We start from the raw sequence: 18308 nt of genomic DNA on the forward strand, positions 1-18308 counted from the left end.
TGGGTGTGGTGGCTCATGCCTGTAATCCCAACACTTTGGGAGGCCGAGGCAGATGGAACATGAGGTCAGGAGATCAAGGCCATCCTGGCCAACATGTTGAAACCCCACCTTTGCTAAAAATACAAAAATTAGCCAGGCGAGGTGGCACATGCTTGTAGTCCCAGCTACTTGGGAGGCTGAGGCAGGAGAATCTCTTGGACCTGTTAGGTGGAGGTTGCAGTGAGCTGAGATCTCATGACTGCACTCCAGCTTGGGCGACAGAGTGAGACTCTGTCTCAACAAAAACAAAAAACAAACAACAACAACAACAACAACAACAGAAAACTTCTAAAAATCTGAACCTGCCCTCTGGAAGTTTCAGCTTTCGGAGAGAGCATTTGATGAGGGAAGATAGATGCTTAGTACCTAGTTTAGCTATGAGAAAAAGCCATACTGGTTTTGGCCTTTTCTTTTCTTGTTTTGTTGCTTAAAGAATATTTAAATTAACTAAGGATGTAATGATCTTTCATTTTGGTCCAATTAGAAAATGAGAAAATAGCAATATGATGAGGATAATCCTAAACTCCCTTTGAATTTCACTCATAGCGTCATAGCACTGGGAAAAGGGACAAAGATGAAAGACACACGGACCTATGGGCATGCACACACACACACACACACACACAAATCCCACAGTGTTCCAAGTACTCCATGCTTCATGTTTAAATGTGGTAGAATGTTTCATGATAAAACAGAGTAACAGTGGGCTCCAGAGATATTATCAGGTAGACAATTTAAAAGGAAGAAGATTGAATGTGATGTTGCATTCCACTGCCTCTAATTTTGTGTTTCTAATCTTGAGCTTGGCAACTAGATCACCTAACTTGTTACAATTCTGTGCCAAATAGAGGAAGTAGAATAGAGGAACTCTCTGATAAGTACATAGCTATGGTGGATTTGTTATGTGGCATCACATTTATCTGCTCGAGGATCTTTTTAACTTACTTTCTAATTCTCAGTTATAAGCCAGAAGCAGTGTGTTTGCCAGAGGCTGAACTTATGGATAAGTAAGGTGATCATATAGTAGTTGATATTTATAATAATGAAGCTAAACTTTTTGAATCACAAAAGGTTGAATATTTGGTAACATTATAGTTTAGAATATATTTACTTTTATACTTTCAAATTGCGTAATGTATACAATAAAATTTCTGGAACATTCAGTTAAATAGAACTGCATTCTGAAAAGTATATTCAAAAAGAATTTACTGGCTGGGTACAGTGGCTCACACCTGTAATTAAGCACTTTGAGAGGCCAAGGCAGGCAAATGGCTTGAGCTCAGGAGTTCAAGACCATACTGGCTGACACAGGGAGACCCAGTCTCTATAAAAAATAAAAATAAATTAGCCAGGTGTGGTGGTGCATGCCTGTAGCCCCAGCTACTTGGGAAGCTGAGGCAGAAGGATCGTTTGAGCGCAGGAGATTAAGGCTGCAGTGAGCTGTGACGGTACCCCTGCACTCCATTGGTTTATTATTATTATTATTTTGATACAGAGCAATGGAGCGAGACCCTGTCTCAAAATAATAATAATAAAACAAAAGAATTATAGTTTGAAAATTGTTTGATGCTTATATCTTGCAATAAGATTTTAAAATAGTATAGTATTTCATAGATATGAAATACATTATTCTAGAGAACAAATGTATATACAACATATTTTTAGTAGGAAAAGATGTAATATGCACATTAATTTGCTTGAATCCAAATTCTTTGAGAGTTGATGCACATTTCAGAGAGGCACACAGACACACACAAACTAAATATATGTGCATATGTATGTATGTGTAATATGTATGCATATATGTATTCTGAACATTAAACTACCTTAGCAAAAACCACAAAGAAAGGAGGCCTACAAAAAACAGACTATGAATTAGATTGAATCATACCATTATGCAAATCGGCATTTCTTTTTTGCTCTGAAAGACCACATCTGTGGTAACTTTGAAGCTATTTGAAGCTATTTGAAAAGCTTTGAAGCTATTTGAGATTAATATAAATTCCTCCCTGAACTAGTCGAAACTAGTTCAGATACTTTTGTGTGAAAATATTACATGTTTATTTAAAACAGATAATTGATGCTTGGGAGCTACAATGACTAAATGTGTTTTTCTTCATATTCTCATAGCATCTAGTAAAATACTTACTCATGGTAGACTCTCAATAAGTGGTTGATGACTAAGTGAGTGTACTTATTTCTTTAAAGTGGGTAAATTGCTTTGAATTATACTTGGACTATTAACTATGAACTATTAACTATGAGCTATACTCAAATTATGAATTATGAAATATAATTTTGAATTACACAGATCAGGAATTTAGCTTAAGCTATGGTGCTTGGGTTTTCTAATAAATATTTATATCTATATGAAAGTATTATTAAAGTTATTGTATGTGAGCACTTCTTGGAGCATAAATCATCAGTACCATGGAAAAATAGATTGTCTCTGGAAAGCTGCAGACAAACATTTTTTTTCTTATTTTGCAGAATGGTTTCACACCATTATATATGGCAGCCCAGGAAAATCACCTGGAAGTTGTCAAGTTTCTTCTTGACAATGGTGCAAGCCAGAGCCTAGCCACAGAGGTAAGACGCTGTTTTTTTCCTGTAGGTAAGTTCATGTATTTATAGGGCATTTTGAAAACCTGGAGTTGTGAATTTGTCCTACTAGTATTTCAGTTGAAGTTTTATATTAATGTGTGGGTTCATAAGTTTTATGAAATACATTACTATAAGTCTACTTTTAATTTTTACAAATCTTCTGTTGCATAGATACTCTTTCTGCTCTTAAATGCCGAATTCTATGCTATAATTATGCTGTTATTTTAATATTTAACGTATTTGCTTGAGAATTCTTTTCTGTCTCTTACAATTTTGCCTTACAGGCAAAGGCAATCATTGTTTTGGAATAATTGATGTGAACTATCTTTTCAATAAAACATTAGTTTTAAATTGTTTTTCCAAATTTAAGTTTACCTAATTATAATGATTGAATTTGTATTTTTTAAGTTAACTAATTAGATTTAATTCATAGTTATAAATAAAACTATTGTACTTTTTTGGGGGGGAGGGGGGATGGAGTCTCGCTCTGTCGCCTAGGCTGGAGTGCAAAGGCGTAATCTCAGCTCACTGCAACCTCCGCCTCCCTGGCTCAAGCAATTATCCTGCCTCAGCCTCCCGAGTAGCTGGGATTACAGGTGCCCACCACCCACACCTGGCTAATTTTTGTGCTTTTAGTAGAGACAGGGTTTCACCATCTTGGTCAGGCTGGTCTTGAACTCCTGACCTCGTGATCCACCTGCCTCGGCCTCTCAAAGTGCTGGGATTACAAGTGTGAGCCACCATGCCCAGCCAAAACTATTACACATTTTTAAGTGTTAAATAGATGTGGTATTTGAAGAAAAAAAATCTTTGCAGTCTGGAATAGAAGAATTATTTAAAAATAGAAAGTTATTTAGGCCATTGGTACTGTCTTAGGTAATGTTGTTTATTTTTTAAACTAATCTGGATGGAAGACTGGAATCACTTAAGCATGTCACCAGAAATCTATTGCTAATAATAAAGGATCAATATTTGAGTATTTTTTATTTCTAACAAAACAGTGAATTAGGGCAGATGCAGGGTTATCCCTGTTATAAACCACTACTCTTGCTTACATGCTGATGTGCTTCCTGAATGGCACAGAAAAGACGGCAATAGATAAACTGCATCTAATCTCACTTAGTTTTTGAGATTATACCTTCTAGGGAAACCACTAAATAAATTAAGAGATAGCTCACACAAAACATACACAAACAAACATAAATATATGAAAAATTCTCATCCTCACTTATAGTCAAATACTAATTTATTAGTCAGATACAAAATAAGATCTAATCTTTTGCCCAAGAGACTAAAAACAAAAATTTCATGGGGAGAGGAAACCAGAACTTTCCTACAATACTGGTGAAATTGATTGTTGGTTACAACACTTTTACAGAACATTTGGCAGTAACTATCAAAAACTAGTATTTACAAGCCTTTTTACTTAGCAGCTGCACTTCTAAAAAGTTATATTATAGAAATATTAGATATATCAAATATATATTATAGATATATTTGCATTAGGATGCAAAAATAGTATAAAGGATGTTTGTCAACACAATTAATAATAGCAATTTTTAAAAATCAGAATCTAAATTTACACCAATAAGAATCCTGTTTATTCAGAACTATTTGGCTTGGAAAGAAACAAAAAAGAAACCTGTTAGTAAATGTTCGTATATTTATACAATAACATGCTGTTAGCACTGTTAAAAACGAGACAAGGCTCTATGTACTGATATAGGAAAATGTCCATAGTAGATTGTTACCAGTGGTTTGCCCTGAGAATTCGGAGGGAGCCTTTGTACCCATCAGTACTGTTGGGGATTTTTATACATATTTTTTTATTTTATACCCATCAGTGCTTTGGGGAATTTTTATCATGAGAATGTACTATTTTTGTAATAGTATTCTTAAAGCTAGTTAGGAAATAACTACTGGTTGATATCAAAATAACAAACATTTAGCCGGGTGCAAGGGCACACACCGGTAGTCCCAGCCCCTCAGGAGGCAGAGACAGGAGGCACTTGAGCCTAGAAGTTTGAGGATATAGTGCTCTGTGGTTGCACCTGCGAGTAGTCGCTACACTCCAGCCTGGGCAACAGTGACACCCTGTCTCTAAACAAACAAAAAAGAACAAACTTGCCAGGCAGAGAACGGTGCCTCTCTTCACACTCAAGAGTAGCTATTCTAAGCACACTACGATACACGCATTGTGTCCTAACGGACAGGGGAAATAGAGACAGGCAGAGACTGTTGGTTAAGAGAAAACCCATCCTCATTTTTGGATGGAAATATTAAGTACTGTAAATAACCTAATGAAAGTGATTCCATAGCTTTCTTTGTGAAGATGGCGTAGGACTCTTTTTTCACACTGTGATGTACAGATCACTAAGTATCTCTCCTTTAGAAGCAAACATAACCCCAATTTACTGCTAATAGATTAGAATTAGATTGTAAACCAATTACCAGTAACTCTCAGAGCTCTCTAGTACTTTTTGAAGTTTTCAAGGCCCCAAAAGAAGCCCTACAGCTAACTTAAAGAAAAATAGTACGTGAGATCTTCAAATCACTACTTCAGTCTTTTGGCAAAGGATATATATTTTAAAAGTTTTTACTCTTTTACATTGATTTAATTTCATGTTATTTTTGTAGTTTTAAGGGAAAAAACAAGAAACATGGGGTCTATTAAGTCATGTTCATGTCTTCAGGGAGGTTGCTGTTATATTGCTATATAAACAACATCTAATTACCTAGAGATGTTTGAACCTTTGAATTTTTTCTCTTCTTTTGGATTATTGGAATTGGAGAATAAGAACAACAACAGGAAATAAGACATTTTATTCAAATGATATTCTAATTACTGTATTGCTCTCTCATTAGCAATAATATTGGTGTCATTTATAGAGAAGTCTGTATTTACAGAACAAACAGTAGGGGGCAATTAAAGGATCCTTTACTTAGCAAGTTTTTAATAGAATCTTTAATTCACTACACGATGGGATATTGCCAAATTCTTTCAAATGTATTTTTTTCAGTAAGCCTGGCACACTTCAAATCTTGTATATATGTAGCAAGACTTAAGTATAACTGTGGTTTTTAAAACATTTTTGTATTACTGTGTACTGCATCTCATATCTTTTCTCTCTATATATAATCTTCCTTTTGCTAATTACGATTCTGAAGCACACAGTATATTTGTTTGTTCGTTTATTCCATGAGTAATTATTAAGCACCTATTATGTTTCAGACACTTCATAAGGTACTGGATATCCTTGAGCAACCAGGGGATGGACCTTTTTTCCAGTAGCCTCTATCACATTTCCTTTCTGCTCATTTTTCTCTGAAGAATAACTGCACAAAGCAAACCACACCATTTAAACTTGGTTTTGAAACAAAATCTGGAGCTGCTAATTTTAGCTATTAACACCTTAGAGCTGGTATCTTTGTGTCTTTAATTGGCTTATGCAGGAAACATATTCTTGTCACTGCTAATCGGCTCAGTTGCAGTTTATTTTCTGGTACAAAGTAGTTTCCTTTATGTATAGGTCCTGTGAATTTTAAAATTCACATCAGTGGAAATGTAGCCATTTTGTTTGGTTTCAGAACAGAAGTGGACTGTCATTTTTACCCCTTAGCTTTTGTTCAGGTTTTTTAAGTGAGATGCAAAATTAAATCTTAAAACACAATTTTCCTTTTGCCACACTCTTATTTAAACAATGCATATTTTCTTTTTTTTTGCAAAAGTAATACATTACATAAATGAGAAAGTACAATAAGAAGCAAGAAATCTCTGTTAATTTTCCCTAGAGATAACATTTTACCCGATTGCTTGCACGTGTACACATTAGATATATGTATGTACCTTTATGAAAATGAAAATATATATTTACATTGACATGTAGACTACTTTTCTTGTTATATCCTAAAGTTCCTGTCTTTAAGTGTAAACCTATGATATCGTTTTTGTGACATCTTGGATGTGTCTAGTCTTTCCCTGTTTGTTATCTTTCTTAAGGCTTCAGGGAATAACCTTCTAGTTGTTTTGGTTATGTTATTGTTTTCCTTTTTCCTGCTGTCTTTGGTAGTAAAGTTAAAAGAAACAGGCGGCATTTAAGCCAGATCTTGAAGCGTGGAGGGTAGAGGGGATTTGTATACATAGAGAAAAGAAGAGGGCATTTCAGGGTGGGGGAAATAGCATGAGTACAGGTGTCAGAGGAGAGTGAAGTCTGTACATACATAATCAGTACAGATACTGGCCGAAAGGATTTTATAGGGGACAATACTGAGCAATAATGTCCCTTAAGTGCTTTGGGTCAATGTTTTGCACATCTTGGATGTAAGTATGCTGATTTGCATTCAATCAGATGAATTATGAGAGCCTTTCTCCATATGCTAGCAAGGGAAGGAATGTTGAAAGGGATGTTTTAGGAAGACCTTGGTGCATATGTGCTCCTATGTGTTTTCCAGATGCTTTTCTTTACCATGGGACTACAGAAATAAAATATCATGACCCAAATAAATAATAAGTAACTTGCATGCCAGTTCTCTAGTTAAAAAAAAATGCCCTTTTGAGTATATAATAATGAAACCTTTGCAGAATTACAATTTGTGAGCCAGTCCTGGGATTTTCTACCCTGTGCTTTTTTTTCTACATTCAACAACTCTAGGTAATCCACAAGTTAATTTCACTGCAGTGAAATCTGTAGCTGTGTCCCCTTTATCAAGTCCCAGGGCAACACAAAGGGGAGATTCAAAATGTATAGAGTATGTATGTGTGCACTTATGTCTGAATTTATTCTAAAGTCGTGTTTTAATCAAATTCATAGAAGCAGAGAGGAATATGGTGGTTACCAGAGGCTAGGAACTGGGAGTAATGGGGAGACAGGAGGTAATGGTCAATGAGGAGGGATAAGTTTTTGTTTTTATTTTGCTTTTTTTGAAATTTATTGCACAACTTGATTAACAGAGTTAGTAATAATGTATTGTATATATCAAAATTGCTAAGAGAATAAAGTTCAAATGTTCTCACCACAAAAAAATAAGTGTGGTAATGAAGATGTTACTTAGCTGGATTTGTCCACATTGTATTTATAAATCATAATATCACTTGTACCCCTATAAATATTTATAATTTTTAATTTAAAATAAAATTTAGAAAGAAAAGAGACAATGACCAGAATAAATATATAGAGTCATGTTTTGCATGATCTTTGTGTTGTCTTCTCTCAGTGGTCACAGAAGCCAAGAGTCTTTCTCTTAGCTCTAGAGACCTTAGCCTCTATAGATCTTTCATAAAGCAATGATGAGTACAGTTCATGAATTCACCTATCCTGACAGCACCAGGAATATGCGAGGCAACAGGGCACAGTAATGAACCAGACAGACAGACATCTCAGTTTTTAAAAATCAGTGGAAATGTTTACATCTTATTTAAATGAGCTCCTTTGAAAACTTTGCCTGGATTTAGCCTGCGATTTTTTTTTTCTTTTTTTTTTTTTTTTTTTTTTGACAGAGTCTCGCTCTGTCACACAGGTGAAATGGCATGGTCTTGGCTCACTGCAGTCTTCACCTCCCAGATTCAAGCTATTCTTCTGTCTCAGCCTCCCAAATAGCTGGGACTACAGGCATCCACCACCCTCGGCCAATTTTTGTATTTTTAGTAGAGACGGGGTTTCACAATGTTGATCATGCTGGTCTCGAACACCTGACCTCTGGCAATCTGGCCGCCTCTGCCTCCCAAAGTGCTGAGATTACAGGCATGAACCACCGCACCTGGCCCTGAGATTATTTTATGAATATTGATATTATAGCAACTTTTTGTTTTATATGTAGTATTTTTGTACACTTTCAAAATTTTCCCAATTAATGTATATTAATTTTTAATGGAAAAGAAAACCAAAACCCATGAACTTATTACAAGTTTCTTAGTATTTTTTACTTTGTATAGATAAATATTTTTTGAAAATATCTTTTCACATTTCTGTCCATTCGAATATGTTGTTAGTTTTAATAACCCCAAACAAAAATTGATGCTTGGTCACTTGGTTGCCTTCTTATTTGTTAATTTAATAAAAAAGAAAATATTCATTGGAGCCCATCTTGACCCATCCATTTATTTGCAGGATGGCTTCACACCATTGGCAGTGGCTTTGCAACAAGGTCACGACCAAGTCGTTTCGCTCCTGCTAGAGAATGACACCAAAGGAAAAGTGCGTCTCCCAGCTCTTCATATCGCAGCCCGAAAAGACGACACGAAAGCCGCAGCCCTGCTGCTGCAGAATGACAACAATGCAGATGTGGAATCAAAGGTGAGGCACGAGGGACACGGGCCTGTCATGCAACTCTCCAGTGTTAGACACACAACCTTTAAGAGCACCCGGTCTCCCTCTTGGCAAGCTTATGCCATGCCTTTAACTTCATTGAAGGGAGGAACAATGTGTGTCTGAGCTAGCCACTGAAGGCACAGCCTCCCTTCACATGAGAAGCTGGGGGGTGAGGGGAATGCGGCCCTACGCGTGCTAAAAGGGAGGCCACCTCAAAAGAAATCAATTTCTATGCAGTGATCATTTCTTTCCTTTGAATATAGTTTCGGAACATATTCAACAGTTCAGCTCAAACATCAGGGTGAAAAATTACAAAATACTAAAGACAGTGTACACAAACAAACATCTGGTTGATACCCAAGATGACAGGCCAGGCACTGAGCGTAGATCAGCTGCGGAAAGCATGCCAGCAGCAAGACAGCCGCAGTCAAAAATTCCCACCGTCTTGACATGTGGTACCTGAAAGTCTCTGTGACGGAAATATGGCATTTGGACTAGGCCATTGCGTAGCCCATCATTCAGTCTAGCTTTCTTTCTGTGCCTATTGTGCTTTCATCAGAGCTTCCATCCTCATTACTTAGCTGTCATGAGCTTTCTGCAATCCATATCACCAATAGTGAACTAACCGTTCATTTTTTCCTCCTCTTTGCTTCCAAATGTGTTAACCTAGATGGTGGTGAATAGAACAACAGAGGTATATATATATATGCATATACGTGTAGTCTATATCTGCATCATCATTTTCCCATGACTTAGTGCTGCTGCCTCATGTCTCTCCCTTCTTCTTTGCATCGCCTTCTGTAGGCTAGATACCTGCTTTATCCCCAATCCCTCCTCTCCCCAAAGGAGCATGTGCCAGATAAGATAGCAGTAGTTTGATTACCAGGGCTTTCTGCAGCTGAACCTGGTGTTTGAAAGAGATGAGGAATCCTTGACTCTTAAGGGTATTGCAATAGAGCTGTGTGAGTTGAAGAGTCTGGACACTTTAGATGTTTATCAGCTATACCTAAAGCTGCAGACAACCCTGTCATTCTACTCATCCAGGACTCGTTTTTTAGGGTTGTGCATGACACTTACCCTCTGTGGTGTCAGCAAAAGGAAAGGTATTTCAGAATGGTGTCAATATGACCCACCCTTCTACAAGAAGATAGCTAGCATGGCTAAGAAGCTTGCTAACAAATTAGAAATGCATCTAGTTCCTATAAGGTTTCAATCTTTGGGGACTAAGTGAATCGCTGCATGTTTTAGCATTTTTTAAGGAAGTAAAATGACCTTGGTATGAACAATCCAAAAACATGTGTTATTGAATAGGCATTGGCTAACAAAGAGATTAACTTGTGGATTCTTCATGGAATACAATTGCCCATTATATAAAACCAACTTTGTGGTAGTACCTCTTCCCCCCAAAACTGCCTTTGTCATGAAAATTGGCATTTACTGTTCAGTAATTTGAATCTATATCAAATATATAAACTAATTGAATTTTGAGTTTCAATGCACAATTCTATCGTCAGTAATAAAACAGCGGCACTAACCAAGCTATCAGCTATAAAGATTTTTCTCATCTCTATCTTAATTTCTTGAAATGTTGGCTTTTATATAGTTCTGTTATTGGATTACTAAAATTGCTCAGTCTCCACCCTTGGTTCCTCCCTGGCTATTCTTCTGCCTGTAAGTTTGGGGTTTATTAGAAACCCTGTGAGCAATTGGCACTGATCGAAACCTAGTACAGAATGGAACATAGACCTCAGCATATTTTGCTTCCTCATTTTTATTTGGGCAGGGTTATGATATTTGCCTGTCAGGCCGGGGGCTGGCAGGAATCAATTGAATGTCTGCTATGTTTTCTTTACAGAGTGGCTTCACTCCGCTCCACATAGCTGCGCACTATGGAAATATCAATGTAGCCACGTTGCTGTTAAACCGAGCGGCTGCTGTGGACTTCACCGCAAGGGTAAGAGCACAGCAGTGTGTAATGCCTTTAAAGCGTTTGCAACTATTTTATACTCTCTTTCCCCAACATGAGGATGTTGGGACAAATTGCCTCCAAGAGTCCTTCCAGTCAGTGAAGGCTATGATTTCTACTCATCCTAGTGTATGTTCTTGATTTTACATAGGTGTGCCTGTTTCCTAGCAGGAGAGGTAAACCAAGATCAGGAATGCTAGCTGGGATGGATGATAAAAAAATCTATAAATGCACATATAGAAGATGTGATTCAAGGAATTGTGACTGGGGACAACAAATAGTTCCCTAAGTTAAAATTTCTGAAACCCTTAGAAATTGGTCAGATGGCACTCAGTGCTCTAGAGATCAGGGTCTTGACCTTACAATGGGAATGTTCTGGAATACCTGGGTGAGGCCTAAACTACAGAATCCAAATAATGAGACCATCTTTTGCCTTTATCTTCTGTCCCCTACAAACTTTCGTAATGAGTAACAAGTTTGTGTAACCTGAGTAAGCTCATACCCATTGAAGAAAGGAATTACAATGTCATATGGCCCACTGCACAGCAGGTTGGACATCCAAACAGAGTAGCACTGCTCTCAATTTAAAAACTGGTGTTCAGCTTGACCATCAGAAACACTGTTGGAAGTACAAGTGAAGCTGGAGGCAGGATGAAGTAGTGGCTGAAATCCTGAACTCTGAGACTCCTTAGGTTCAAATTTTGGCTTTCACTTTTTTCCCTGTGTCTGTCAGTTTCCTCATTTATAAGATGAGATAATATGAATTATGAAATTAAATAATTATAAAATATCACTTCTCCCTCACTGCGTCACTGAAAATTAAAAGAGATAGCATATGTAAATCACTCAGCCGGTGCCTGATGTAGTATCATCACTAACAGCAGCGGCAGTAGTGTATTAGTCTGTTTTCACATTGCTATAAAGAGGTATCTGAGATTGGGTAATTCATAAAGAATAGAGGTTCAGTTGGCTCCTGGTTCTGCGGGCTGTACAGGAAGCATGATACTGGCACCAGCTCGGCTCCTGGGGAGGCCTCAGGAGACTTAAGAATAATGGCAGGAGGCGAAGCAGGGACAGGCACATCACACGGCCAGAGCAGGAGCAAGAGAGCAAGAAGAGTGGTGCTGTACACTTTTAAATGACCAGGTCTCATGAGAACTCCCTCACTATCACGAGGACAGCACCAAGCAGATGGTGCTAAACCATTCATGAGAAGTCCTTCCCCATGATCCAATCACCTCCCACCAGGCTGCACCTCCAACACGGGACACTACGTTTCAACATGAGATTTGGGTGGGGACATACATCTACACGATATCAAGCAGCACTGTTATTTTGAACGTAGCATTTGAAGTCTTATTTTTTGCTGAACCCTCACTTCTTAGAAGAGAAATGGAACTAGATTAGATAGGGAGATAGTGCATAATGCTAGCAACAGCAGTACAGTGGTAGTTGCATCAGCAGTAAAAATAATATCATTTCTGAAGTCTTTCCTGACTGTAAGATGCCAGGCTATGCATTTTATCTCACGTATACTAATATAAGGAAAGGTATAGTTTATCCTTATTTTACAGAAGAAGAAACCTAGGTTTAGAGATAAGAAGTAGCTGCTTTAGGATCACGGTGCTAGCAGGTTGGAAGAGGCAGGATTTCAGCCCCAAAGCTCTTAACCACTATTCTCTCCCCTAGGTAACTTAAAGGGGTTTATTTTACTTTTCCTCTTATAATTTGTTAGTTCTATAAAAATTAATAAGGGCTGAGATTGTACTGATAGAAAAGCTATTTCCTATCCTGTTGTCATGAGCTTGCCGAAAGCCTTCATCAGTTTAAATGACTGGAGAACGTCAGTCAATTTTATTCACAATTTTTCTTATTGTGTTAACTACATCCTTGATGTGGCAGATCCAAGGCCTAGTTTGACACTTTGAAGGACAAAGTTAAGCCCTTCTTTAAGTCAAGTATAAACAGGGTATGTCAGTGTTGAAGCTGAAGTTCATTTCAAGATGCATTCTTCTGGTTTTATTTCTGTAATTCATAGCATAATAAAACCTCATTAAGTTACATCTTCTAATTAGGACATTCAGAAAATTTATGTCAGGGTGGTGTTTGAAGTTTGTCTTTGTGCCTTTGTTCAGAAATGTCCTTATGTTGCTAAAAACAAGAGGATTAGAGAAATGTTTAAGCAATTTAAGAGGACATATTACAGTATTTTCAGACTTTTCCAAGTGATTCTAAAGTGTTCATTTGCATTAAAACAATGACTGTGGTAATGACAAAAGATGCTTATTTATTGATTAAAAATCAGTGGAGACATCAGACCCACGTTGTTAACCTTCCTGAGTTACCATATATGATTTAAAATACTTACACTGTGCTTTTGTTTAAAATATGTTAAAATTCAGACTTTTCACTGATTCATAAATGCATTTTTCCCAGTCTTTCCTAATTAATGAGGTCTAATAGCATTCTGAGCTGAAGGCTGTGGTGGAATTTGATTTTATTTAATAGGAGGCTTGGGCTGTTGCGTATTCCGAAATGAGCTATGCTTCTCTCTGCAGTGGGTGATTGATGACTGGCTCTAGGGTACCTGAGAACTCTTTTTAAAGAGCTTAAACTGAGGCAACTGCCAGCTGCCTCAAGCAATCCATTTGAGGTCCCACATCTGTAGCAATTTTGTTGTATAATAATCTAGCATCTCCACTTTCATATTACAGAGGCTTCTCCCTTCCCAGCTTCCATGGAGTCTTTCTAGGTCATAGTTCTCTCAAGAAGGTAACAGAAATAGCAGGTGAAAGTAAGAGGCCGCTGAATGCAGACAGGATCAAATTGTATCCAGTGAGAGCAATAAAGGGAGCATTATTAAGCCTCATTTGCTAAGAATTGGCTGCAAATTGTAACCATAAATCATATGCTTCAGAGCCAGGTTTGGAGAGAGGTATTGATGAGGTGGTTAGAAGTAGATTAAAAAACAGCAGCACCCTTTGTCTTGGGGGGCTGCAATTTCTGTTTTCTGCCTGTGACAAAATACAGTAGGGAGTGGAAGATTTAAATCAGTGAAGAAAGAAGTATGACAGATAAAGTCTTGCAGTTCTTTATAGCACTGTAGACTGAGGGAACGTCCCAGAGAGTGACCACCTGCTAGCAAAGAGAGCTGGGGAAGAGGAAGAATGACAACACTTCTGGAATCTTTCCTGCATGCAATAGATGTTCATTTCCAAAGCAGATAATAGGTAGAAACAAAGGCAATGTGACTGAAGGGAGTACACAATAGAAGGAATTGCTTTCTGTATTCATTTGTAGTGCCAACTAATTCATGCAGCAGTAAAGCAGGTCCCAGTCAGTGGTGAATGTATACTTCTGAGTAGCAGTTCCGGTAACTGATTTATAGCATACTTAACTCTTTCAATAACACCTTTCCTTCAATTTTTATTATGATGTTTGCATTGTAATTTTACTAGGTATATGTAAGATATCCTGTCTGACATCGTCAATATTTCCTTTTGGATTATCCTTGGAGATCTATTCAGGCTCATGGGTCTGCTGCAGGGAGTTATGCAGTAGCTGTGGAATGCTGCAATGCAGCGTCAGCATTCTTCATTCTTTGAACTGAGTCTGCTGAGATGGCACTGACACTGTCTGAATTTATGCATGACCCTTGCTCTCTTTGCAAATCATTCTAGCTCTCTTGGGAAAGAGAATGTAACTAAAACATACTAGAGCTAGTAGTGATTGTCATTGCAGTAAGGAGCATTTGTGCACTAGAGTAACAAAAGGCCAAATTGTATTATGTGGTTGCCTGCAAAGTTCCCTTTATTGATTGAATAAGATAGATTAATACTTTGCTGGCTGAATTTTTTCATCAAATACAATGGACCACCTAATCTAATCTTCACTCTTGTCATTGGCCTTTCTCTTGTAAATTATTATTCAACTTCCCATTTTGAGAAGATAATTGAATAAAGCATTCTTCTATTAGTCTTGCCATTTAGCACTTTTTGTTTTGATCTCTGAAAGGATTAGGGATTTATGTGTTTGGATTCTATACCTCATTTGTTTCCAAAAAGATTTCGGGTGGTTTACAGATTAAAATATACAGACGTGAAGGGTGGAACCAAAAAAGTAAATGTTACCAAGCAGCAGGAATGAGCCAGTAAATACAATGGAAAATAAATATAGGCCTTAAAAGCTTTGATATATATAGTGGAAAAGGAAGCATGGATAATAGAGTTTCCACTTTTGACAACTGAAATCCTGTAGTTACCTATAGAGACAATTTTTGTGTGAAATAACTCAAACATTATTTTTATCATATGAATCCTTAAGAACAGAGAATTACATAGTTAGCAATATCTTTAGTTACTATACTTCAAAAGGCTCAATTCTACTTCCTACTGCCTATGACTGCTATATCTCCATCTGTGAAGGCACTTTGCCCAGAGAAGCTGAGAGACTGTGGCCCAGCTACTTAACTTTATGATGTTCTAGTTGTGTAGGAAAGAACTTGGCATGTATGGCACAGATCAGTGACTGGTTAACATGTCCATTGGGCTGCCTTTTTCAAATATTGGGTATTTTATACAAGGTTTTGATAGATATTAGACCACATTCAGAACCCTACTAAATCATACAAAGGATTACTTTATTTAAGATATTTTAATGTTTGGATAAAATGAGAGCAATGTTTTTAGATACTTGAACTACTAAGCCTGTTGGTGGAAAAATAAAAGGATTAGACTTCTCTTCTGCACTTATGTACTGTTGGTAGGAATGTAAATTAGTTCAGCCACAAATTAGAAAGCAGTTTGGAGATTTCTCAAAGAACTTAAACTACCATTCAACCCAGCAATCCCATTACTGAATATGTATTCAGAAGAAAATAAATTGTCTTGCCAAAAAATACGTGTTCACATGTTCATTGAAGCACTATTTATGATAGCAAAGACACAGAATCAACCTAGGTGCCCATCAACAGTGGACTGGATAAAGAAAATGTGGTACATATATACTATGGAGTACCACACAGCCATGAAAAAGGAACAAAGTCATGTTTTTTGCAGCAACATGGATGCAGCTGGAGGCCATTATCCCAAGCAAATTAATGCAGGAACAGGAAACCAAGTACCACGTATTCTCATTTACTAGTGGGAGCTAAATGTGGGGTACTCATGGACATAAAGATGACAACAATAGATACTGGGGACTACTGTTGTGGCAGAGTTGAAAAACTACCTATTGGGTACTATGCTCACAACCTAGGTGATGAGATCTTTCGTACACCAAACTTCAGTGTCATGCAATATACCCACGTAACAAACCTGCACATATACCTCCTGAATATAAAGGTTGAAATTATTTTCTTAAAAGAATTATGTTCTGTCCAAACCTGAGGCCAACATGGCTTAGCACATGCATGAGCAAAACAGTATCCATGGATGAGCATTATCTGGGGGATTTCTTTTCTAAATTCAGTCCAATTTAGCAATATTTATAGAGCATCTACTATAAGCTGGACCTGAAGGTTCAGACTTGAGTTACCTACTCTACCATTAGTACTTGTTACTAATGTGTGAATACTTAGTACTTTATTAGTCCCTACACTACCAATTTGTTCAGGCACCAAGGTGCCAAACCATATAATACAATTCTCCCGTAAGTCCCCAAAGCATAGCTGCATCTAGGCTATAATGCTAAATAGGACTTTTCTAAAAACTCAGGAATTGATGAAAGGAGTTGAAAGCAGAAAGGCAAAGCTGAAAGATAGGTCCTCTGTAACAGTGTCCCCAAAGACTACAGGCTGTGCCCCCTTCCTTGGAGTTCGTCTGGTGACCCCTTCTGAGCCCCCGGAGACCACTGTGTTGCAGAGTCTATCTCATTTCCCCCAAGTGGGAACCCCTTTACCAGATCTCTCCTAGCCAGAGTCCAGGCCTCTTAACCACCTCTGGGCCCCAGTGAGGAAGGAAACTCTGTTTTCTCTACACCTGGGCTATGTTACTTCAGTAGCCACTAACCTGGGGAACTAGCTTTGATTTAAATAAATTTTTTTTTATTCTCAAGAGCATTTCAAGTGCTCAATAGCTAGTGGCTACTGTCTTATTAAATGGCACAGATATATCGCATGTCCATCATCATAGAAAGTTATTTTGAATGAAGCCATGACACCATCCATCTTAGGCCTTCCTTCCCTTCAATGTCATAATGATCTGAAAATGCAACATTTCCCTCAAGGAAGATGGTTAGTCCCTGACCCCATAGGTGAGCATCACAGCCTGTACTTCCACTCACATTAGGCCTCAAATATAATTTTATTTATCGGCTATTGTCCATTTTGCACACTCTATTTGCTATCTAAGCCCCTGTAAGGTTGAGATGCCCTAGTCATCCTCTGTCTCTAGGTTTTCCTTTGGTCCCCAGGTGCTTACCATGTGCCTGGCTCTGTGCAAGTGACTTTAACATGAACTTAATTCTCTCAGTCTTTCAGAGGATGATTTGTTTTTGCTGCCTGATAGCCTTTTTTCTATTTACCTTCCTTGACATATTAATAGAGTCACCAAAATGTTCAGCTGCATTTCATTCACCTAGAAGGCAATGAATGTAAAAACATCAACAATTCTGCCTGCTACGAAATAAGTGCTCAGTAAATGTCCATTCCCTTCTTTACTTCTGCAGGTGATATTTATAGTAATAATGATTTTTTAAGTTATAATTTATTATCCAGCTTCTTTATTAGGCATTTTACACTTATTGTCATAACAATCCTATGAGGGCTAAAGTAAAAATGTAATAAAATATAGTTCTCTCCCACATCCTGTTTTTCATCTCACATGCAGACTTTGAATTCCCCAAGAACAGACCTGTGTCATCTTACAGATTTTTGAATCCCTGGAGTATAGCCCACTACCTGGTGCTGGGAGGGACTCAGTATATATTTATTGAATTCAAAAATGAATGAATAAATCACTTCTTGGCCTTCCTGTCCACCACTCCTGGTCACCCAGCACCTATACAAACCTGCTTTCCTCTCCCTAGCCTATCAAAATTCCTGTTACTTCAACTTGAATCTCTCCTGGTCTAGGAGCTGCTTTCCAAACTAAACTCAGCTGCGTTAAGGGAGATGGAAAAATTCACAGGATACTAATAGAATTTTAGACCAGTGCACCAAACCCAATGTCAGAGGCAGAGGGACAAGTTTATTTGAGCAGCAAGGAGACTTTGCATTCAGCTCTGTAGATGACCTTGGAAGACAGGCCTAGGCTAACTGGGCTAAGCCTAGGCTAAAAGTCTATTGCCAAGCTTTGTTCAAAATTAAGAGTGTTTTAAGCGGGGCCTCAGGCTCTGGGCTGTGAAGGCCCCAAGTGACCACCAGAAGATGCTAGAAAGGACATCAGCTACTG

The 18308-nt window shown here is 37.7% G+C and overlaps 1 protein-coding gene across 25 annotated transcripts in view; it reads left to right on the plus strand.

The window, feature by feature from the left end:
• The window catches only part of ANK3 (ankyrin 3), a 704894-nt gene that overhangs the window by 461195 nt on the left and 225391 nt on the right, over positions 1-18308 (plus strand). For 20 of the 25 annotated variants that reach the window (XM_055354157.2, XM_055354158.2, XM_055354156.2 and 17 more), the window contains exons 5-7: positions 2530-2628; positions 8751-8936; positions 10807-10905. In XM_055354157.2, coding sequence (XP_055210132.2) covers positions 2530-2628; positions 8751-8936; positions 10807-10905 — 384 coding nt within the window. Of the gene's footprint in view, positions 1-2529; positions 2629-8750; positions 8937-9621; positions 9646-10806; positions 10906-18308 lie in introns of all 25 variants that reach the window. The other 5 variants (XM_055354146.2, XM_055354147.2, XM_055354148.2 and 2 more) reach the window with 1 other exon arrangement.

This window comes from Gorilla gorilla, chromosome 8, assembly GCF_029281585.2.
Source record: "Gorilla gorilla gorilla isolate KB3781 chromosome 8, NHGRI_mGorGor1-v2.1_pri, whole genome shotgun sequence".
NCBI lineage: Eukaryota > Metazoa > Chordata > Mammalia > Primates > Hominidae > Gorilla > Gorilla gorilla.